The 22,668-nt window shown below is 34.1% G+C and overlaps 1 protein-coding gene across 4 annotated transcripts; it reads right to left on the reverse strand.

Moving 5' to 3' along the window:
* Positions 1–12,414: 12,414 nt before the first annotated feature.
* LOC104116761 (probable transcription factor KAN2) lies at positions 12,415–19,565 on the reverse strand. Of its 4 annotated transcripts, none has more exons than XM_009627698.4 (6): positions 18,628–19,565; positions 18,088–18,164; positions 16,178–16,232; positions 15,461–15,599; positions 13,785–13,845; positions 12,415–13,039 (listed from the first exon to the last, which is right to left on the reverse strand). In XM_009627698.4, exons 1-6 carry the CDS (start codon positions 19,247–19,249, stop codon positions 12,905–12,907), a joined length of 1,089 nt encoding a protein of 362 aa, XP_009625993.1. In that variant the 5' UTR covers positions 19,250–19,565; the 3' UTR covers positions 12,415–12,904. The 4 variants fall into 4 exon arrangements, with proteins under 4 accessions (XP_009625993.1, XP_009625992.1, XP_009625991.1 ...); XM_009627697.4 differs by having other exon boundaries at positions 12,415–13,042; XM_009627696.4 differs by having other exon boundaries at positions 13,785–13,848.
* Between the last annotated feature and the right edge of the window lie 3,103 nt (positions 19,566–22,668).

The following is a 22,668-nucleotide window of genomic DNA, read 5'->3' on the forward strand; positions in this document are numbered from 1 at the left end:
GGACCTAAAATTTTTAAATTTTAAAAAATAAAATTTACATAAATTGAAACTAAGCGAGTAATATTTATCAAAAAGATTTACTTGTGATTACCTTATTATAACTTATAAGTAATATGATTGTTTTCTATGTTAAAGTGCAAAATAGTAATTAAAATCATAAGTCTTAGGTTGCGATCAAACAATAGAAAACAATTTGGTTTATTTTGACTCCATTTTAGACTTATTTTGTTCATTTATTTTTTTGTGAGCGCATGGTTTTAGTTTTAGAAGATTCAGTTTTAGGACTCCGTCGAGAGAAATGGAGTGGGTCGGATCAAATGAAGACTCACATTCAGTGTGTTGTGTGATAAAAATGTACCACTAAGATTTAAAGATAAGTTCTACAAAATGGTCGTTAGACCGATTATATTATATGGGACACAGTACTAGCATGTCAAGAACTCTCATGTCTAGAAGATGAAAGTAGCAAAAATGAGGATGCTAAGATGGATGTGTGGGCATACTAGGAAAGATAAAATTAAAAATGCAGATATTCAGGATAAGGCGAGAGGCCTCCATGGTGGACAAGATGCGGGAATCGAGTCTGAGATGGTACGTGCATGTGAAAAGGAGATGCACATATGTCCGAGTGAGGGGGTGTGAAAGGTTGACCATGACAGGCATGAGGGGAGGTAGAGGTAGGCCTAAGAAATATTAGGAAGAGGTTAAATATCAATAGTATTAACATTAGTCTCATATTTTCTTATCCGCATAATTCTATTATTATAATTGTTTCTTTCGCTTATGTTAATTTTCTTATCACCTTATCTTGATTTTGTTATAATTTCATTTTTATCTTTTCTTGAGTCAAAAGTTTATTACAATTAACTTTTTTACTTTCACAAGGTAGAGATAAGATCTGCATACACACTAACTTTCTCATGTCACACTATTTTTGTGGTTATTGTTGTTATTTGTTCTGTTCGGTTTCCAAAACAAAAACGAAGCTTGTTTTGACAAGAATATTTAAAAACCAATGCAAAATAAAGAAAAAACAAAACATTTTATTTAAAAAACAACAAGAAGACAGGCTCGAGCTCCGAGACTCTACAGATATAAGTCATATAACTGTGAAACTCCACTTAAGAAGGTCAACATCGAAGAAACTAGTGAGATTATGACAAGTATTTATACATTAATCTGTTCGTGGACCGAGTAAGAGCGAGGGAAGTAAATGAATGATAGTGTAATGATGCTTTAATAATTTGACTTTCTTGGCCTTTTCGATCCATCTATCTTACACCTAAAATATTCTACTCCTTCCGGTCCACTGTTTTCACATGGATTAAGAAATTCATATTTTAACATTAATTAGTAATAAAATTGACCATATTAACCTTTACCATTCTTCACATAAACACTCCTAACACATACTCCAACACTATTTACTCGAAGGGCAATGTAGGAAAAATAATAATTAATTCATTCTTGAAATCTGAAAAAATCACTTATTTTGGACCACAAAAAAACGCTAAAAACTCACTTATTGTGTACCGGAGAAAGTATATTTTATATCACACAGATTGCGATAAGATGAATAAGATTCTCCATTTTTAATCATAGCGCGGTCGAGGCAAAATCTTTATCAATAAAAAAAAAAGTAAACACGTGATAAAACTAAAGGAATTCAACATAAAATATAATTTTTCAACAAATGAGTACCCATTCTTTCCCCTGGCTCCACCGTGGATCTCGGGTTCAAGGAAAATATTCTTATACATAGTGCTTCCTCCTTTATCAATAAAGACAAAACATGCGGTAAAGCTAAAGGAATCGTGTGTACGGGTAAAATCGAGCTCGATGTTCGATCGAGCTTGAGAAACTGAGGGTCCAGGTCAGTACATCTGTAACATGGTAAAAATCGAAGCCCGAGGTTCGATCTGACATCCAACATGATCATCCGAGTGAGGAATATAATATTCAAGATCGGACCCAAAATATCATCAAAATTAGCCATCGAGAAACCATCAGATATGCCCTCGAGTTTACCGAAGGCATAACCGGTCATGTTCCAACGGCCACGAAGAAAGCTTTGCCAACTCATCCGACAGGGGTCCGTAATTCTAGCCATTAACCAGTCATTATGGCAGAAATCACGGAAAAGGGAACCAAAAGTCCTTTTTGCCTTTTATAGAATAATAAAATAATATCTTAAAAGGTAGATCTCCACTAATATATAAAGGGGACATGACAATTCATAAAGGGCATTGTAACATATACTTATAAGCAATATATCCTCCGAGCTCCTATTCTTTGATATTTTTCTGTCAATAAAAGTGTATTTGACTCAATGGTGGTTGGCATTCTCAGAATTGGAATTATCCAATTCCTGTGGTTTGCAGTTATTTTATCGCTATTTATTTTTATTGCAATCTAATTTATCGCTTTGTATCAAGTTAATCCATATGTCCTTGCAACCACTAACAAATTTAATTGTTATCCGATTTTGAGGGTAAACAGTTTAGCGCCCACCATGGGGCCAAGGATAATAGTGGTTATTTGATACAAATCTTCATAACACACACTACTTTACACTTGCTCTTTGAAGTATCTTTGATTTCAGGTAAAAAATATCAAACTCTCAATTAGCACCCATACATATCGACAGCGAATTCGGTCATTAGGGTGAGAATAACAACATAGCGCTTGGTAACGTAGGGCCACCCGCTGGCCCCGTTGGAATTTCGATAGCAGATACGATTAATGTTAATTCACATATGGCGATCGACGCCAACTTGCCTACTGACCTCGAAAATAGCCTATGTGGTGGGCCCAATCGGCGACTCGAAACACATAAAACAATAAAGCTCAACAGGTGGCGATAGCTCAGTTGCACAGCTAAAGCCAGACGTCGAGCAGGCTTTAACTCGATCCGCCCCGTGAAGTCACCCGCAAGAATGAACTAATCATAATAAGGTCAAATGAACAAGAATCAGGTACTAATCCCGATATTATAAAGATGCTCGAGGAGCTGACAAAGCGGATAGAATCAGGGAAAAAGAAAATCGAGGCAAACAACAAAAAGGTAGAAACCTACAATTCCAGAGTGGATCAAATCCCAGGAGCACCTCCGATATTGAAAGTACTCCATTCCACGAAGTTCGTGCAAAAACCTTTTCCCCCGAGCGCGACTCCAAAGCTAATCCCCAAAAAATTTCGTATGTCCGAAATACCTAAGTATAACGGAACGACCGATCCAAACGAGCATGTAACTTCTTACACACGTGCCATCAAAAGGAACGACTTGGAAGACGATGAGATCGAGTCGGTTCTATTGAAAAAATTTGGGGAGACCCTGTCAAAAGGAGTTATGACATGGTATCACAACTTACCTTTTAATTCTATTGAGGTAAGTGATGAACCACATAAGCGGAAATCGTGGCTGGGCAGTGTTTGCCTGAATTAAAAGGCTAAGGTCGTTCCGAGTTAATAAAACTCAAGGGCATAAAGCATATTTGGCATTGCCCGAATTAAAAGGCTAAGGTTGTTTCGAGTTAATAAAATTCGAGGGCGTGAAGCTTATTTAGCATTTCCCAAATTAAAAGGCTAAGGCCGTTCCGAGTTAATAAAACTCGAGGGCATGAAGCTTATTTGGCAATGCCCGAATTAAAAGGCTAAGGCTATTCCGAGTTAATAAAACTCGAGGGCATGAAGTTAATTTGGCAATGCACGAATTTAAAGGTTAAGGTCGTTCCGAGTTAACAAAATCGTAGGTTGCAGAAGCATACGAAAACCTGAACAAAATTCATTCTCGGCGAGTCATATCCTAAAAAATATGAGTATTTGGGAAGAGTTCCCGGACATACCAAATCCTATGATGCTCTAGAGACAATAAAATCAAAGGCAAAGCCTGTTCGAACATGACTATTTAATGCTAAGGCATTTCAATCTTTGCAAAAATGTAAAGTGAAAAGCAAAGGAAAAACTCGAGAAATTATCAAAAATAGAGAATTTATATTTACAAAGTGTTGTCTTTACTAAGTACAAAAAGAAACAAAATCAAACAGAGCCCGCCTCGTCATCTGGATTCTCGGGGTCTTCTCCATCCTCGGATCCGCTGGATTCCTCAGAATCCTCCTCCTTGGGATAAGCCAGCTTCCTGTCTTCGAGATTCCCACTATGTATGCTCGGTTATATTTTCCGATTGGTCTTGAGCAGCTTCGGTATCAGCCTTGTACTGGGCTACCATTTCAACGGCTTCGGACATGGCCACGATGATATCCGACTTGGCCGTTTTGAGCTCCTTGACCAGATTATCTCGATCTGAGACGGCCGAACCGAGCCGAGATTGAAGCTCCTCAACTCTTTTTGTCTGAACCTCGGCCCTTTCCTTTGTCGCTCTCAGCTGAATTTCGGCCGAAGATAGTTGTTCCCAAAAAGCCTATTTTTCCGAGGCCAAGCGATCCATTTTTATCTCTCCATTCATCTGTCTCAACTTTGATTATGTCTATTTCAGCTGGGAGTTGAGTAATCCGATCGAGTTTTTGCTGGACCTGCGAATTTTGACCATCAGTCACCGAATCAAATTCATCATCAGTTATTCGAAAACTTTTACCTGCTCGACCAAGTCAGCATGATCCTTCTGGGCCACTTCCAGCTCGGCACGGAGGTACTCAGTCTCCCCTTCGAGCTGCTCACTAAGAAGTTTAAAGGTGTCTCTCTTCTCAGTAAGCTCTTGAACTCCAATTTCGAGTTTCTTCAGGTTATCCTGGTACCTCAAAAAAATCTCGTGATGAAGCACTGAAGCCTATGAGAAAGAAAGGAAACACTAAAGCATCTACGAAATAATCTAAGTATAAATCAAAAATTCACTTAGAAAAATGTGAAGTTACCCCATTCAGCACATGTTGCGCTTTATTGAAAAGGAAGGGTGCATCCACCTCGTTCATCTTCACTTGATTATCCTTGGTCACCAAGCACCAAAGATAGCTAGTCACCGCTACGGGGGCAGAGAGAACCCGGGCATCCTCCGAAAGTGAAAAAACAATGGTGCGCTTCCGATCAGGATATGCACTCGGGCAGGGAATCGATCAACCAATTTCGGGCTGGAGGAAGGCCCGCTTGCTTCTGAGGGAGAGCTCTTCCTCGGTATCTCTAGATCGCCAAAACCAATGGCGTCCTCCATAGCCGTCGAATCCACACCGTCGAAAAAACCACGGAAAGGATCGTTCAATCTATGGACCTCCTCGAGGGGGCGTTCTTTGGCAACCTGAGCCTCGTTAAACATCGACTATGTGAAAGAGGGTGAGTCGATAATCTCTATCGGGCCGAGTGCTTCCTGTGGGGCTTTGCCAGAATTTCGGGGAGCCTCAACTCCTGCCTCCACCTCGGTCTCCCCGACGTGATGAAATTCGGCCTCGCCTCTCCCTGGTTCGGAGGCCCCTTGCCCTTCGAGTTGGGACGGCATACTGGACACAAGATCAAAAGCCTCACCTTCCCCCTAGGATTCATCCCCCAGTCGATGGAGTGAATCCGATGACAATGCTCGACCACTGGTGCTTCCCTTGGGTTTACGAGCCAATCTTTTCTTTGGCCTTTTCTTCTTAGGGCCCGGGGAACTCGGAGCCTTTGTCCTTTTCTTTTCTTTAACCTGCTTCGGAGTAGGGAGATCGGCGTATATATCGTCATCGGCTGATGGGGCCCTCATTTCGACATCTTTTGGTATACCTGCAAAAAAGAAAGTAAAACGATTTAGAGATTGATGATGTGGAAGTAAGATCAAATATAACTTAGAGGAGAAATTCTCACCATAGTTACGGGTCTCCCATCGGCCCTTCGAGAGCTCACGCCATAAGCGCTCGGAATAAGGTCTCCGTGTCACAATGCCCTCGACCTACTTCTTGAGTCGAGGAACGACATCCAGCATCTGGGCAACAATTGCATCATTACATAACGTCAATAAGAAGGGAGGGAAAAGAAAAGCAATAAAAGAAACCTTAAAGGCAAAATTACACTTACGTTTCATATTCCATTTCTCAAGAAATGGCATATACGCGGCCGGGATTAAGTCTGAGGTCCTCACTCGAACAAATTGGCCCAACCAGCCCCGGTCGCGATCCTCGTCGATGCTCGAGAATAAGGCCTTAGTGGCTCGACGTGAGATCTTGATTAATCCCCCCCCCCCCCGATAAAGTCGAAGGCTATATAGGTGCATGAGGTGTTCGAGGGAAAATGGACACCCTCGAGCTTGCTCACAAAGAAACGAAGCATAATAACGATCCTCCAAAACGAAGGATGGATCTGCCCGAGCGTCATCTCATACCTTTTGCAAAAAGCTACGATAACTGGGTCTAAAAGACCCAGCATAAAAGGATAAATGTAAACACTTAAAAAAACCTCCACGTAGGTGGTGATCGATTCCTCGAGGGTAGGGACCACTACGAGTTTATATTCCCACTTGCAGTCCTTTTTGACCTTATCGAGGATGTAGGCTATAATAGTACATATGTACCTCGACACCGGCTCGCACTGACCCGGTACCAAGGGGGTTTGCTCGATCTTGAAGTCGGCCCCAGTTGGGCACCCCGAAGGGACAAACGGCTTTAGAGGGGGTTCCAGTGTTGGTTCCTTAGTAGCAGCAGATGAAATATTTTCCGATGGCTTCGAGCATGAAGGGGTTTCTTTTTTAGGAATAGATTCTGAAGTCTTTGTCATTTCTTCTAAATAGAGGAGTGAAGAAGATATTAGTAAATGAGGAGTTGTAACTAGCATGTAACTTATGAAGAAATTTCAAAAAACTCGCAAGGAAGGAAGTTCTTAAGCTTAAATCCAGAAAACCAGAAGGTGAGGATAATGAAGTTCTCTTAAAACGCAAGAGTAAGAGTTGAAATGGAAAAGGTTCTAATGAATGGGTTGAAGAAAATTTATAGTGTTCCCAAACGGCAGTTCACATCACGGCAGTTCATATCCCAAGATGGCCGACCATTGACTAACACACATTTAATGCCTCGAAGATTGGACCGACGGAATGTTTCCACTATTCTTATCACTTACGTCATGAATTCGTCTTCACATCTTAAGAAGCGGAAGCTCGAATCGTTTCCCATCATTTTCCCTCTAAACAATAAGGGGATTTTGACGTGATATTTTTTTCACTTGCGTCATGATATATCGAAGTGAGAATCTTAGGCTTATATCCTTTCTCGTCATCTACTCTTCGAAAAACAAGAGGACTATCTGTGTATGGGTAAAATCGAGCTCGATGTTCGATCGAGCTTGAGAAACGGAGGGCCAAGGTCAGTACATCTGTAACAGGGTAACAATCGAAGTCCGAGGTTCGATCTCACATCCAACATGATCAGCCGAAGGCGAAATATAATATTCAAGATCGGACCTAAAGTATCATCAAAACTAGCCATCGAGAAACTATCAGATATGCCCTCGAGTTTACCGAAGGCATAACCGGTCTTGTTCCAACGGCCTCGAAGAAAGCTTTGCCAACCCATTCGACAATGGTCTGTAATTATCGCCATTAATTAGTCATTATGGCAGAAATCACGGAAAGGGAATTAACGGTCCTTTTTTCCTTTTATAGAATAATAAAATAATATCTTAAAAGGTAGATCTCCTCTAATATATAAAGGGGACTTGACAATTCATAAAAGGCATTGTAACATATACTGATAAGCAATATATCCTTCAAGCTCCTACTCTTTGATATTTTTCTGTCAATAAAAGTATATTCGACTCAAGGGTGGCTGGCATTCTCAGAATTGAAATCATCCAATTCTTGTGGTTTGCAGCTATTTTATTGCTATTTATTTTTATTGCAATCTAATTTATCGCTTTGTATCAAGTTAATCCACATATCCTTATAACCACTAATAAATTCAATTGTTATACGATTTTGAGGGTAAACAAATAAATTCAATTATTATACGATTTTGAGGGTAAACAAATCGACAGACAGTATATATAATTTTTCAACAAAGGGATACCCCCTTATGCCCCTTAGCTCCACCGCTGATCTCGGGTTCGAGAAAAAATTCTTATACGTAATGCTTCCTCCTTTATCGACGATACGCAACATGAATTCATATTTATCGAGGCCTAAAAGCAAGTACGGGCACATGATAGAAAATAAGAAAAAATATAATAATATAAATTATTGGATGTGCAAATTAAGTCTCACAGATAACTGAAAGAATTGATAGCCTGCATATAAAGTGTATTAATCTCTAAATGATGTAATATCTTTTAAGAAAAACCGTGTGTCCTTGAATCAAAGCGGACAATATCACATTATATATATTCCGGTTTAACCTAACATATGCTTTATACTGCAAGCTTTTTTCTTGTGTCAATGCCTTAACTATACGTACACGCTCTTACACAGTTGGTTTCAAGGTTGCTGAGTTGGGGGTTTGGGTTTTTTTTTGTTGTTGTGGGGGGGGGGGGGGGAGGTCATTCTATGTGACCACTGCCCAATGTCATTGAAAGTGTATCGGTGATAGACTCGATGCCTTGGAAATGATATAATGCGTTTACTTAATTACTACTCCTCATCTCCACTGTAATTGATTTTTTTGTCATTTTTTATAATCCATAATATTTAATTTTTTTAATTATCAAAAAGGAATTATGCAACATTTTTTTTCCAAAGTTATTATTGGAGTAAAGAACTTAGGAATAGTTTGTTATATTTTCAATGAGTAAATCAAAATTAATATAATCATTAATTAATGCTAAAATGTGAATCTTTAATATGTATGAAAAGAACCAAAAAATCACTTAAAGTGGACCGCAAAGAATACTCCCTAACGATTTGTAACCTGTCATTTTAAACTTTAGTACACTCTTAAAAGAATTATTAGAAAACGATCAATACTTTCTTAATTTTGTATGTGACAAAATTTTGAACCATTTTTCTTAACTAAAGTAACAGATACAAAGACCAGAGAGTAGTGTTTTTATGTTTTCATATAGTAATTACTTTAATTTTTTTCATAAGCATCAAATAAAGGTAAGTTTAATTACGCAAAAAAACAATCTACAACTAATATTATAAAAAGGAAATAAAAATAATAGATTGATCTCTAATAATTGAGTTATATATGATCAATTATTAACTTTCCTTCTTAAGGTCAAGGTAGCTTTAGGTGGGGTATATATTAGCCTTTATGAAATCTTTGAACAAATGGAATAAAAATGAAGAATTATTTCATATTCCTAGTTGCTATAAACCCTACCTATACTTATTTTCTTTTTCTTTTTTTATGTCGTTTTCTATACCCACCCATTTCAATGCTTTATTATCTCATGTTTTATTACTATAGATAAAAAGGAAATAGTATAATGAGTTATATTTTACACGTTTTAGCACTTTTGCCTTTCCAAAGACGAAAGTCTAAAAGTAATTTCTACTCTTTATTTAAAAGCAATCTTACACCCAAAGGGCAAGTCCTTTTTTGCAGCTGCCAAAGATGAACGTCTAAAAATACAACAAATTAGAGTCCACAGGAAGTTTTAAAAAAAAAGATGTAATGTAATTTCTCAAAAACTATGGTGAGAGTATTGAATGATTATGATGCGATGTGAACCTCAAGAATTGTAGTGGAATGGATAGGATCTCTTGACCGATAATCAGAGGTCATGGGTCGAATCATGAGAATAAAAAAATTCCAATATAAAGCGTTGCCACCTTTAATGGATCTTACATGACATGAAATCAAATTAGATGAGGCTCCAATACGAACAACAGGTAAAAAATAAAATAAAATGATTGAACGATATGTCTGCCTTTAAAAAGTAGTGTTTACCTTTAAAAACAGATAACAATTGAATTTATACGCGGTTTTAAGGATATGTGGATTATTCAATAAAAGTGATCAATGATGTTAGATTAAGCAAATAAAAGATGTAATAAATGGCCAAACCAATGATAAGAGTGAGTCCGAGCTCGGTTAATGGCTTAACGGGGAGCCTGCCTTCGGTTCCGAGCTTGCACTTATAAAAAACTTATAACCAAAAACAAGAACTTTGAATAACTTTTAGAAACAGGAGAACAAAAGTATATTGCCTTGGTATGCGTGTTATAATGTCTGACGAATAATAAGTTTCCCTTTATATAGTAGGAGAGTTTTATCTTAAGTACAATTCTAAGAAAGGTAAAAATCTTCCTTTTCGTGAATTATTGATTTTCTGCCGATACGGGCCGAGATTAACGTCGTGATATCTGGTTGGGCACGGATATCACGCCCCTTTGTTAGTCGTGTGGTTGTTTGGTAATGCTCTCCGAAGTCTTGGGACTCGATCCGGACTTGGACCCGGAGGACGTGGTCCCGATGCCTCCGAGGGTAGGTGTTTTGCTCGAGCCTGATACGAGGGGCTCCTCGCTCTGATTTCGATTCCTTACGGTCACGTCCCAGCTCGGCTTGCCTCACCGAAAAACCGAAGCGCTCAGTAGACTCGGTTTTACCCGTATACAAGTAGGTTGACGAAACTTTGAAAATATAATTGGAGAGAACTAAGCAATTAAAAGGATAATTATATGAAGGGGAAGGGAAAGTTTGTTAATTTTGACCAAGACTTAAAAAGATTTTCTTTCTCAAGTGGTTTAATATGATTGGGGAAAATAAGGTATAACAACATAAACTTTTTAAAAGTAGTGGAAAACAAAAAAAATAAAGTATATACTTTGGTTTTTTAAAAAGACACTATATTCAAGTAATTCAACTCATGTTTTAACCATATACATTGTCTTTATACAACAATTAACAAATAGAAAGATGAAGGAAATTGAAAATTCTTCTTAAAATTCAGGAAAAGTATATATTATGAGAATATCTTGGAAAGTCGATGTTTAACCAAAGAATTAGACTCTCAGTCAAAACCTATTTTTAGAAGTACTCGGGTTACTGATAATCAAGAAATTCAATATTCTCTCAGAAATAAGAAAGGAAATTAGAATAAGAAATGGCAAAATAATCAATAGAAAGCACAAGAAAGTAATTATATTCCCATAATAATCAGAACATGTCTGTACAAGTGACATCTCTTTCCCTTATATAGGAGTCTATAAGTACAATATCTTTTTCCTTTTATGACCGAATCATTATGAGCATTAATGATATTAATGAGACGTTATAATTGATAATCGTAACTGTTCATGAAGATTCCGTAACGTTTGTGATCATTCACGCTCATTAATTGACAATTCATGAATCTTTCCTCTTTATTGTCTTGATTCATTCCACCGATGCCTCTTCATTAACTACTTAGACTCGAGCGACCATATCCTTTCATCTCGTGGGTGATTTGCTCGTATCTGTTATGACTCGTATATCTTTTAATGCATCTCTCCAGGTGTCATTTTTTTAGTGGTCTACGTGCCTTGTCATATCAGCCACATATTTAATTCCACATGTAATATTTATTTTTACCAATACAGTCGACATATCTGGTAGAATTAATCGAGGGGTCTTAAGCTGGTTCGGGCATCACTATCATAACAACAACTAACTACTATACCTTAGTCCCAAACATGTTGGGTTCGCGATATGAATCCTCAATTCTTTCATTAAAATCAATTCATATCATTATTATTACGAAAATATAATTAAGTGCAAGTAAAAAAATAAATATATAAATAATGGTAGTAGTATATAGTAATAATAACAACAATAATAATATTAGAACTTTATATTTAAGAAGGAGAACAGGTTATTGATAAAGAGAAAAGATACTCATACAAAGAGCATAAAGGGACTACTACTGATTATAGCCTTCACTTATTTTCTTGCCTTTTTCTTCTTGATATTTTTCATTTTCTATGTCTGCATTCTTTCAGTTCTTTTATCAATAATTCTTGTTATCCATTCCTTTCCTTTCTGTCCAATTCCTTTGTTGGAAAAGTGTAAAGCATGTGACAATGCCTGGGAATAAATAGTCATTCCTCCCAAAAATTAAATAGTTAATCCTCCCAAAAATTATACTCTCTCAAGAAACATTATTTTATTATACAACACTCTCTAAATAATAGAAACTACTTCAAATGGACTATTAGAGAAAAGATAAGAGAAGAAAAATATTTTCCCCTTAAAATATTTTCCAATTTTTTTAGTGTTTGATTGCCATAAAATAACTTATTTTTTGAAAATATTTTATGTTTACCTTCGTACAAAACATATCCTCGCCTAAATATTAGTTATTTTTACTTACGGAATTTCTTTCAGAATATTCAAGATTTTAAAAGAAGAAAAACTCATTCGTCACTTGTTATCCAAATTTACCTTTATTGTTTCAAGTTTATCAGTGAAGTGTTAATTAAGTGAGATATTTAAGCAGAGATAACAATAATTTAAACACATGCTTATGCTAAAGACCATTACATATCTTTTTTTAAGAAATGTGCGAAAACCTTTAAAAGACAGATAATATAAGAAAGAGATATTATATTTCTTGCTAAAGGTAAATGATCATACAATTGTAACAAGGGAAAGAGATTTACTTCTTCCTCTCTCAACTCTCTCTCTATATAGTAACTAATCTCTTACTACTATAACAATACTAAAATCAATTAGATTTCAAATATGCTTTCTTCGTTTTCCCTCTTTTGCAGGGAAAGAAAGGAACAATGTAAAATACTGTTTGATTTGGAGGTCACAAGAATATTATAATAGGAATAATTACATGCACTTTTACTTTTCCCTTCTTTTTTTCTTTCTCTTTTTGTCGTTCTTTAGCTCACTTTTGCCTTTCCTTTCTTTCCCTTTTCTTTTTATTTTTATCTCAGTGGGAACCTGATTCTCTCTTCTTTTTTCTTTTTTCTTTTTCTTTTTGGTTCTTTTTACTACTCTCACTAGTCAAAATCAAAAAGTATATAATGATTTCAAAATGAGTAGTACTTTTGCTTTCTTTTTTAGTACTATGAAATATTAGGCCTTATTCCCAAAGTGAACTCCAAATTAGGCTTCTCTGGACTTGCTTCTGTTATAGTTGATGAGCTCACTTCTGCTGATATTCCCTCATAGCTTAAGCATTTTGCTTCAATATTATCTTTCTGCTGTATAATTGTTTTTTTTCAAATAAGAAAAAAATGAATTAGTACTAAGGAAGTATAATAATAATAAGTAGAAACAAGAGAAGTGTGTGTAAATAAAGGAATCAAAAGGACAGATTTATATTTGAGGAATATATGTAACAATGATGAAGCCTGCTTCCCTCTTACTGATACACTGCATGTGTGTATGTACTTCTATCTAAGAATTAAAATATTTTTTTAGGATAACAGCGTGTTCGGGTCAGTTTGCGCCTACCTCGACTTATTTTATGGGACGTCTGTTAACTTTCACTAATAACTCTGTTCACCAATACTAGCTTGGACAGATTAGAAGAATATTATATCCTATATATCCATGCATTAGAAGCATAATATGCATTTATAGTTTGATAAGCTTGATCTTTTCCACAAAATCAACAAGTTCATCAAAAGAAAAATAAGGAAAGAAAGAATTTTGACTATTAATTCCAGAATTTAAGTTTTATATATTGACGGAAACCGTAAAAATTATTTTAACATTATTAGTTTAACATGTGATACCAAGTCAATTACTAGTTTTACCGAGTCATCCACTAATGCTTATCATAGACAATTTAGTACTAGTACTTACCTTTATAAGATTGTGTAAATATTTTTTGTATATTATTCAATGCATAGAACTTAAAGTTTTCTAAGTTTAATTTTGATATATTGACAGTGTACAGTTTGCAAACTAGAATAATAATAATAATAATAATAACAGTACCTCTAGAGAAGGTATGTTTCCTGGATAATCTCCTTGTTTGCCATGCAACTGCCAACTTTCCCTGCTATATAACACAAATATTGCCAATTTTCAAGAGAATATTTTCAATTAGTGGAGGCCATGCATGCAAAAGAAAGAAAAAGTGAGACTGAGAAAACAGAAAAGCTATCTTTTAGTATCTCTTATTTATAGCTTCTTTTATCTTTTTCTACTCTTTTCATCTTCTTATGATTTCCCCTTTGGCTAAAACAAAAGTTAAATACTACACCCAGGTGAAGGAAATTTCTACTCCTATATGGCCATTGTCCTTTGCCATTGACACCAAATATATATATATATATATATATATATATATAACTATGTATAATATATGTTACATTTGCACAAGGTCCGTGGAAATATATATATATATATATATATATATATATATATATATATATATATATATATATATAACTCGGTACATAAAATATTTTGCATTTGCACAAGGTCCGTGGAAGAATCATATCCTAAAGAGGTGTGATGTAGACATCCTACCCTAATACAAGCATTAGTACTTGCTTTCATGGCTCAAATCCGTGACGTATAGGTTATACGGAGACAACTTTATCAAAACAATTAAACAATTTTAATAATTTACATACAGAATTAGCTTTGACGCTAAGTTTCCTAGTAAAGGGTCTTCTTTCAAATGCTTTATCCGAGCCCACATTATCCATAGGAAAGTTATATATGCGTATCTTTTTAGGTTGATTTTTGTCATTTTGGTACCTTTCTACAGATTTAAGTTGTATACACACAGCATATATAAAGATTGTTAAACTGCCAATGCAAATTATCTGATACGTAGTAGTAACATGTTATATTTATTTTGTTTTCCAGGTTACGTTACTGATACAACTTTTTGATATGTTTGGCATAGGAAATTCACTTCTTAGGCCAATAATTGTTAACAAACTACAAATTTTCAATCTTTCTAAAACTTGAACACAAGCATTTAATTTTCACATTTTTAGTCTTTTTTTTTTTTTTTTTGCAGAAATATCTAAAAAGGGAACATAGGAGTTTGTAATTCATCTTTTTTTCCCTCTGTGGTTCCAACCGATTTTTGGAGGTGTAAAAGTGATTTTGTTTTAACTGGACACGTGTAGGTTGTTCTTAATTTTCTCTCGTTATTACAACGATAACAGCAGCAACAACAATTAAGCCTCACTTTTAAGTTAGTCAGGGCGGTCTATATGAATTTTCACTAGCCATTTCACATTTGTTATTCTTTTTTAAAGCTATCCTCTCATTAGTTCTAGGGGGTTTCAAGCATAAATAGACTTAGAAAAGAAAAGTGGAAAAGAAATGCCACGAGTATATAACAACTACTACGTCTTAATCAGGAATGTACGAGTATATATACAAACAACAACAACATATATACCAGTATATTTCTAACATGTGGGGTTTGGGGAGGGTAGTCTGTAAGCAGACCTTACCTATACCTAATGAAAATAGAGAGGTTATTTCCAATAGACCATCGGCTCGGAAAGAAGAACAACAACAAGAAGAAGTTAAGCAAGGAATGTTTGAATATAGAAATGTTTACCTATAAGTATATATATATATATATATATATATATATATATATATATATAATAATTAATTAATTTGAATATAAAAATGTTTACCTTGAAGAGTTACTCCAAAGACCACGATAATTATCTTGTTGAACTAATAATTCAGACTTTCCTGAGTTTTGAATGCCAAGCACTAATTCCTCTGAATTATTATCCCCAGATGATCCATTATCAAACACCTCCGATTGGCCTAAAAACGTTCAAACGTAAAGAAAAAAAAGGACGACATATCAATTTTGCTTTACATACAAAAAATATTACTTAAGAAGTATATGAAATGAGTTTCTACAGCAATATAATCTCAAACTAATACTACAATAATAATCAGGTTCGCAATAAAAAATTTGTAGGTATTTAGTGAATATCTTAATTTATATATAGAATCAAGAAAAAACTATCGTATTCACGTGAACTTGTAACCAACACTCTAAATCCGCACTGCTAGCTAGTACTCATACTTTATAGTAAAATTTATTCTTAAAAATACCTTGTGAACAATTAGTCATAACGAAATTAAAAAACAATCAATACTCATGTTACTCGGATTTTTCAAAAAAATAGTCGGATCGTATTGGTTTCTCCAAAAAAGTATTATTTTTGGAGAATTTGATACGTATGCGGCAATATTTTTTGGAGTCCGTGCTACGTAGCTTGCTAGTACTCATGTTTTATAGTAATATTATTCTTAAAAACACCCTATAATGAACAACCAGTCTCAACGAAATAAATTATATACCAGTCATACACAAATTAGACTGTATTTTGCACCTGAAGAAGCTGCTACTGCTGCTGCTTTATCAGTTGTCTTCACCGTCCGATACATCTGCAAATATATAAACCATCACCGTCGGATAGTATTTAACTTTTATGTACTGATAATAAAATAGAACTCTTACACTATCATATATCATTTAAAAATAACTATATGTAACAATTTATATAAGTGGGATTAGTATAACATATGAAATATAACTCAAATTATTTGCTATAATATGTTAAAGTACAATGATATTGCGAATGTAAATTATGTAAGTTAAAATCTTAAAATATAAACACTCTTTTCTTTTATTTTGTAAAGTAACGCCAAAAATCATATACTTATCATAGAGGAGATTTTGGGAATTGTAAAAAACCAACAAAAGGGAATTTTCACTATGTGATGATAGCTGTTTGTACTTTCTTATTATTAGCCATATCTTTCCTTCAGTAAAAGATCCAGAGGAGAATAGTACATTTATAAGTGGTCCTAAATGCTGATTACTACAGTGAAAGTAAAAATAAGGATTTAAGTTATATATTATGATGTTTATAGTGTAATTGTTTTAATTATAATGTTATTAGTGTAGTAATATTTTATTGTAACAAGTATTTGTTAGATCTTCTACGTTACCAAAAATTGACTTATGCTGTGGAATTATATTATTGTAGATCAATTTAACCTAAAAAGATCATACTGTACCGATGTACATAATTCAATTATAAAAATAATGTGTCTAAATTTGTCTTATAAGCTCCCACCTCCACAAGCTGATGTAGCCTTTTGGTTATTGATTCATATATTTTCGACATGATAAAGTACAACCCGATATACTAAGCTCCCATTATACGCGGGGTTCTGAGAAGGACCGGATTACAAGAGTCTATCGTACGCAATCTTACCATATATCTATATTTTCGACATGATATAGATATATATAGATATAAAAATTTATTAAAATTACAATAATTATTATAATTAAACTTATTCAATGTCAAAAATTTTAGAGGTCGAACCCGTCAAATATCAATCCTGAGTGCACACCTCCCTCCCTGACTGAACACCCCCCAACCCCCAAAAAAGGCATAATGACTCTTCTCCATTCCCTGAGACTTTTGCAGTTTAAGATAATCTTTAAACTGATGTGTCTGATGTTATTATTGATGAATCATTATAAATGGGACTTTCTCCATCCACTCCCCCCCCCCCCGCCCACACACACACCCCGCCAAAAATCTCTCCTTTTATTGAACTGAGTTTTTCTTCTTTTTTCTTTTCTTTTTCTTACTAGAACTCGTACTGCTACTACATCAGTCTATGGTTCGTTCTCCCAGGCGAAAAAAAGCTGCAAAAATAGGGTTGCAGATTGCAGAACCATCAGATCTACTAAGTAGAAAAAGAAGTTCTGAGAATTTTGATAGAGAAAAAAAAAACTAAAAACAAAATGTATTAAAAAGAGTCATTGGAATTTGAAATGTCTGTGGAAATAAACATCTTTCTGATGATGTAGGCTATTGTCCAAAGTAGTAAAGAAAACCATAGCCTTTTGTTAAGACTCCAAAAAGATAATTTTACTCAAACACATTACTATTGAAATTCGAAAACATTGCCTTTTGTCAAAACTCCAAAAACACATTATTTGGACATCAAAATGAAGAGAGACCCTTAGGCGTCGCTGAGTTGGTTGAGCAGGGAACTTCCCAAACGGGAGTTCTGATCTAAAGTTCGAAATCTACTTGAATTTGAGTCTATCGCACGGAACTTGCCTAATACGATTTACTCTCCTGTGTAATTTGCCGGCTGCAGCACAAGAGCGGGATTTACCCAGTGCGATCCGAAGGAAAGCGGCTACGGATTCTCTTGTTAACCAAAAACAAATGAAGAGAGAGAATGAATGAGAGGACTTTGTACAAGAATTTACCTGTAAATGGGATTTAACATGTGCCAAGGTGAGATCTTTCACGTCCATAAGCTCAAGAACTGACTTGGGTGTTGCTCCTACATTCCCAAAAAACAAAAACAAAAATGAAATTTAGTTAATTAAGCTCATAATACTAGCTTTTCTCAGAAAATCTAACTACTACACACTACCAATAACCGTCCATAAAGACTGGGATCAATAATCTGAATAATAAGATAAAAAATTTACCATAATATTTAAAATAAACAGATAACGCCAAAGATTTAAGCACTATTATATATAAGTTAAATTATTTTTTCGGTGAGTTTAACTTTTTTACACCGATATTAAAATCTGAAAAATAATTTATACAATCAAATCACTTATATAGCATTCCATAAAAATTGGGATAAGTAATGTAACCTGAAAAATAAAACAGATTACTCAGTACAACAGGTTAAAATACACAAACCATATCAAACACCGTGTATATAAGCTAAATCCATTCTCAATAATAGTGAATTAAAGATTAAATAAAACACTAAGTAGAAAAAAACCTACTTTCATGTCCACCCAAAAGCTCAACAGCATGAATAAAACGAGCATGAAGAGTACTAGTCCACCTCATTCTCGGAGCTCTCATACTTCTTTTAGCTGGAAATCTTGACATAAATCTTGATCTAATTAGCCCATTTTGATGATAATGACGGGATTGAAAATGGCTATGGCTATTTGATGAAGAGATTGTATGATTATAATTGAAAGAACTAACAGAAGATGGTATAGGTAATGTAGTTGTAGTATTAGCATTATCATATGGGAAAAAAGGGTTTTGATTATAAACTGGAACTCCTCTTATAGGGTTTAGTACTTGATTTTGATGTAAAGAGTGGATGATATTTGTCTTAGTGTTTTGGAGATGATGGAAATATTGGCTAGAGTTAGGTCTTGGATTAATATTGGATGATAAAGATAGCTCAAAACAAGAAGAATTGTTATTATTATTATTATTATTGGATGAGTTTCTTGATTCCAAAGCTCTTTTCCAAAAACCTAAATCCATTTCTTGATTTTCATTGGTACTATTACTTGTACTTCTCTTCCAAGATGATGATGATGAGGGTTTGTTGTTTGGAGGGCTAATTTGTAGGGATAAGTCCGGTTGCGCTGGGAATAACTCCATCTTTTTTCAAGAAATAAGCACATACAGAATTAGTAACCAGAAAAATAAGACAGATTACGAATAACTCATGATCTTTCTCCCTTTTCAACCTTTCTTGTTGTTGTTTCTTGTGTTTGTAAGTAGGTTATAACAAGGACTATTTATCAATAGTATATATGAGTAGTGTAAAGATAACTAGAGAGAAAATTTGGGATTTTCTTGAAATGGGGTTTGATGATGATCAATTGAAGGAGAGTGAGTAGTTGTTGGGATTTGAGATTGAGAGAGAAAGGAGAGAAAAAAGGGGAGGAGGAAATGACAAGGTGTATGAAGTGAATGGTTGTTTCTTTTGTGTGAAGTATATTTGAGAAAATGACACTTGAGGGGCTGTTTTGGAGGGGGGGGGGGTAGGAGGGGTAGTTTGCGTGGGGGGGGGGGTGATTCTTCTGTGGACAAGGGGTAAGATGAAAAGGAAGAAAAAAGATGAGGAGAAAAAGAAAAAGTAAAATGAGTTTTGGGACTTTGTTTCCTTTTTACTCTTTTTTCCTCTTTTACTTTTTTGGTTTTTAACCTTAGCATTCTTTTGGGAAAGAAAAGGAATATTTTTGTGCAAGCTTTTATGTGTGCATTTGTCCCTCAAATATTCATATTTACCTTTTTAATAAAAGTTAGCTAGTATTTATAACTTTAGGAGTTTAAGTCAGTGCACCAATAATTTACAACTTATTTTTACACTATCAGGTAAAATTATATATATAACCACACGGTAACTAAATATAATTATTGTAATTCGGTAACCTAAAAAATATATTAAATAACCTGTAATAACTGAAAGAATTGATAGTATAAAAAGTATCCATAGTGTCATTGAATATAAGTTAAATCTTTATTTTATAATTAGAAACCAATGGTTGTTGAAGCGCCTGTATCAAGTTAATGTACATGAAAGTAATGATTAGACACAATTTTCCAAGTATTAATGACTGCTAAATCACCTAATTATAACAATTCTTCCTCATTCTGATAAACCCCAAAATAGAATATTTATTTCACTGTTTCTACGCTATCTGTTCTCTTTCCAATAAAGCTCAGAACATTTAGGACATAATAGTTAAAATGTTTCATCAGAAGCTTGAACATATAGGAAAGTTAAACTTCAAAAGGGAAAAAAACCTTCACTTTTAATCCCATTCTGTGTGTTTGGCATGACGGAAAATATTTCATAAAAAATATTCTCTGAAAAATATTTTTAGTAGAAACTTTATCTCACTATTCAACATTCTTTAAAATTTAGAAAATATTTCAACTAGACAAAAAACATAAGCCAAGAAAGTCGTTTTTCCCATTTTAACAGAAAAGATTTTTGGTACTTTGGTTGCCAAAAAGTAACTTATTTTCTCGAACGCATATGTTTTCCTTCATACCCACACAACCTTAGTTTGTAAATTGGTAACTTGTTTTAAACCTATTTTACTCGTAAAGTATTTGGCTAACAACTACTACTACTACATATAAGTATGCAGATACAGAATAGGATAAAGAAGAAACGATATTATGCTTCAAAAACTTGCCAAAAAGAGTTACAACAATCTTACAATTTCGAGAGGGAGACACATCAACTTATCTTTAGCAATCTTAAACCTTGTTTTTAAATGCAAAATATCCCATTTTAATTGGAATAACACGTTATTGTGACAAACCAAAAATGGTGTAAACTTGATTATTCCTGAAATATATACCAAATATTTCAGCTAGAACCGTAATCCCCCCCCCCCCCTCCCCCCCTCCTTCCCCTCAACATAACATTGGTGTTCGATCGCGGTAAGTTTTTACTCACCTTGACTATTTTATTATGTATATGTTATCTCCTACTAACAAAAGTACCGGGTAATATATACTGACCACCAACAATGGTAGAGACATGATTTTTATCGAAGGGATTCAAAAAAAGCAAACACGTGCAAAAGCCAAAGAAATTTAATTTTTAATATATATATAGCTTTTAACTTTATATACATAATGCAGTTTTCTAGCAAAGAAGGTTCGGATGAACCCTTTCTGCTCCCCTAGCTCCGTCCCTAACCACCAATAATTATGCAAATAAAAATGAATCACATAGTATTTTGTCTTTGTTGAAATTTAAATCTTAATTTTCCATAATTATCATCCAATTATTCATCCACATTGAAAATCTATTTCACTTCTTATTTTTGAAGTCAACTACTAGTTTAATCTGTTTACAATAACTCATTGTTATATTAATTAAGTGCAACTAATAATTGTAGTAGTATTTGTTACCGTTTCTTTTCAACTTGAGAAGGAAATATCGATGTTTAAAACCAAAGCAATTGAAATGTAAGTATTCTTTAAGCAATAGATTTGAAGTAAAAAAACAAAAAGCAAAACTTTTACTACCCTTTGTCATCTTCAGAAAGATAAAGAATAAACGTAAACGTAACTAGAGTTATAATTATTGCAATGACTATTTATTTGGTGCTTCACTAATGGTCCATTATATTTACTAGATATAAATGACTGGTCCTATAACTATTCAATTTATATGGAGAAAACGTAAGTCCGAATCAATCGTTTTCTCCCAATAAGCATGTTAAATTAATTCTATTAACCAATTGGAAAAAAGAAGAATAAACTTGAGAAATTAAAAGAATAGATATAAAATTGCCTAATAATGGATAAAAGAGAAGAAACCAATCTTAATTAAGTGATGTCAAAAAGGCGGATTCAGGACATGTATTGTGGGTTAATTTAACTGCGATAAACGATGTATGAATGTGCAAAAAACATTCAAAATTTAAATATAATACGGTCACGTTCGTTCTTAATCAATTGACTTTAGATCTTAAATTTGCGCCTCTTTTTTTGGGTCATATAACATTTCCAAGTCGACAGAATGTAAAATAGGTAATTGTCCCTCTTAATATCATCCCCTTGTTTCGCTAGTTGCATAATTAAAATCTAACTTTTTCACATACTGTTCTCCTCAATGTCAATTTTATGCATCTATTAAAGAAAATGGTACATGGAGTAGATAAATTCTTTTTTTAAGAATAATTATAAGGAAAATATTCTTAAATTAAAAACTTTATATTTAAAATTAGTCTTAAATGCAGTGAACCCTCTTTGTGGATAGACTTAGGTCCTCCCTCCTGAGATGAAACGTATTTAATCACGGGACATTTATATAAAATCAAGCAATTTAATCTTAAAAGAACTAAAATATTGTAAAGAGTTTGTCGGTTGTCCCTTTTTGTTTTAATTGTTTAGGAGTAAATTTTATGGGTGATCATTCAACTTTGTGTTCATTACGCAAAAGTCATTTTTTTTATTTTTGTTACGTAAAAATCATTCAAACTTTGTGTTCATTACCTAAAAATTATTTTTCTTTCTTTTGTTACACAAAAATCATTGTACTTTGTTCT

The sequence above is a fragment of the Nicotiana tomentosiformis genome, chromosome 12 (assembly GCF_000390325.3).
Source record: "Nicotiana tomentosiformis chromosome 12, ASM39032v3, whole genome shotgun sequence".
Taxonomy (NCBI): Eukaryota; Viridiplantae; Streptophyta; class Magnoliopsida; order Solanales; family Solanaceae; genus Nicotiana; species Nicotiana tomentosiformis.

Excerpts from the sequence above, each read along its gene's own strand:
- LOC104116761 (XM_009627695.4), bottom strand. The coding sequence starts at position 19,249 with ATGGAGTTATTCCCAGCGCAACCGGACTTATCCCTACAAATTAGCCCT. Across the intron at positions 18,165-18,627 it reads GCTTTTGGGTGGACATGAAA|GAGCAACACCCAAGTCAGTT; the intron begins GTAGGTTTTTTT and ends TTGGGAATGTAG. Across the intron at positions 13,043-13,784 it reads GAAACATACCTTCTCTAGAG|CAGAAAGATAATATTGAAGC; the intron begins GTACTGTTATTA and ends ACAATTATACAG.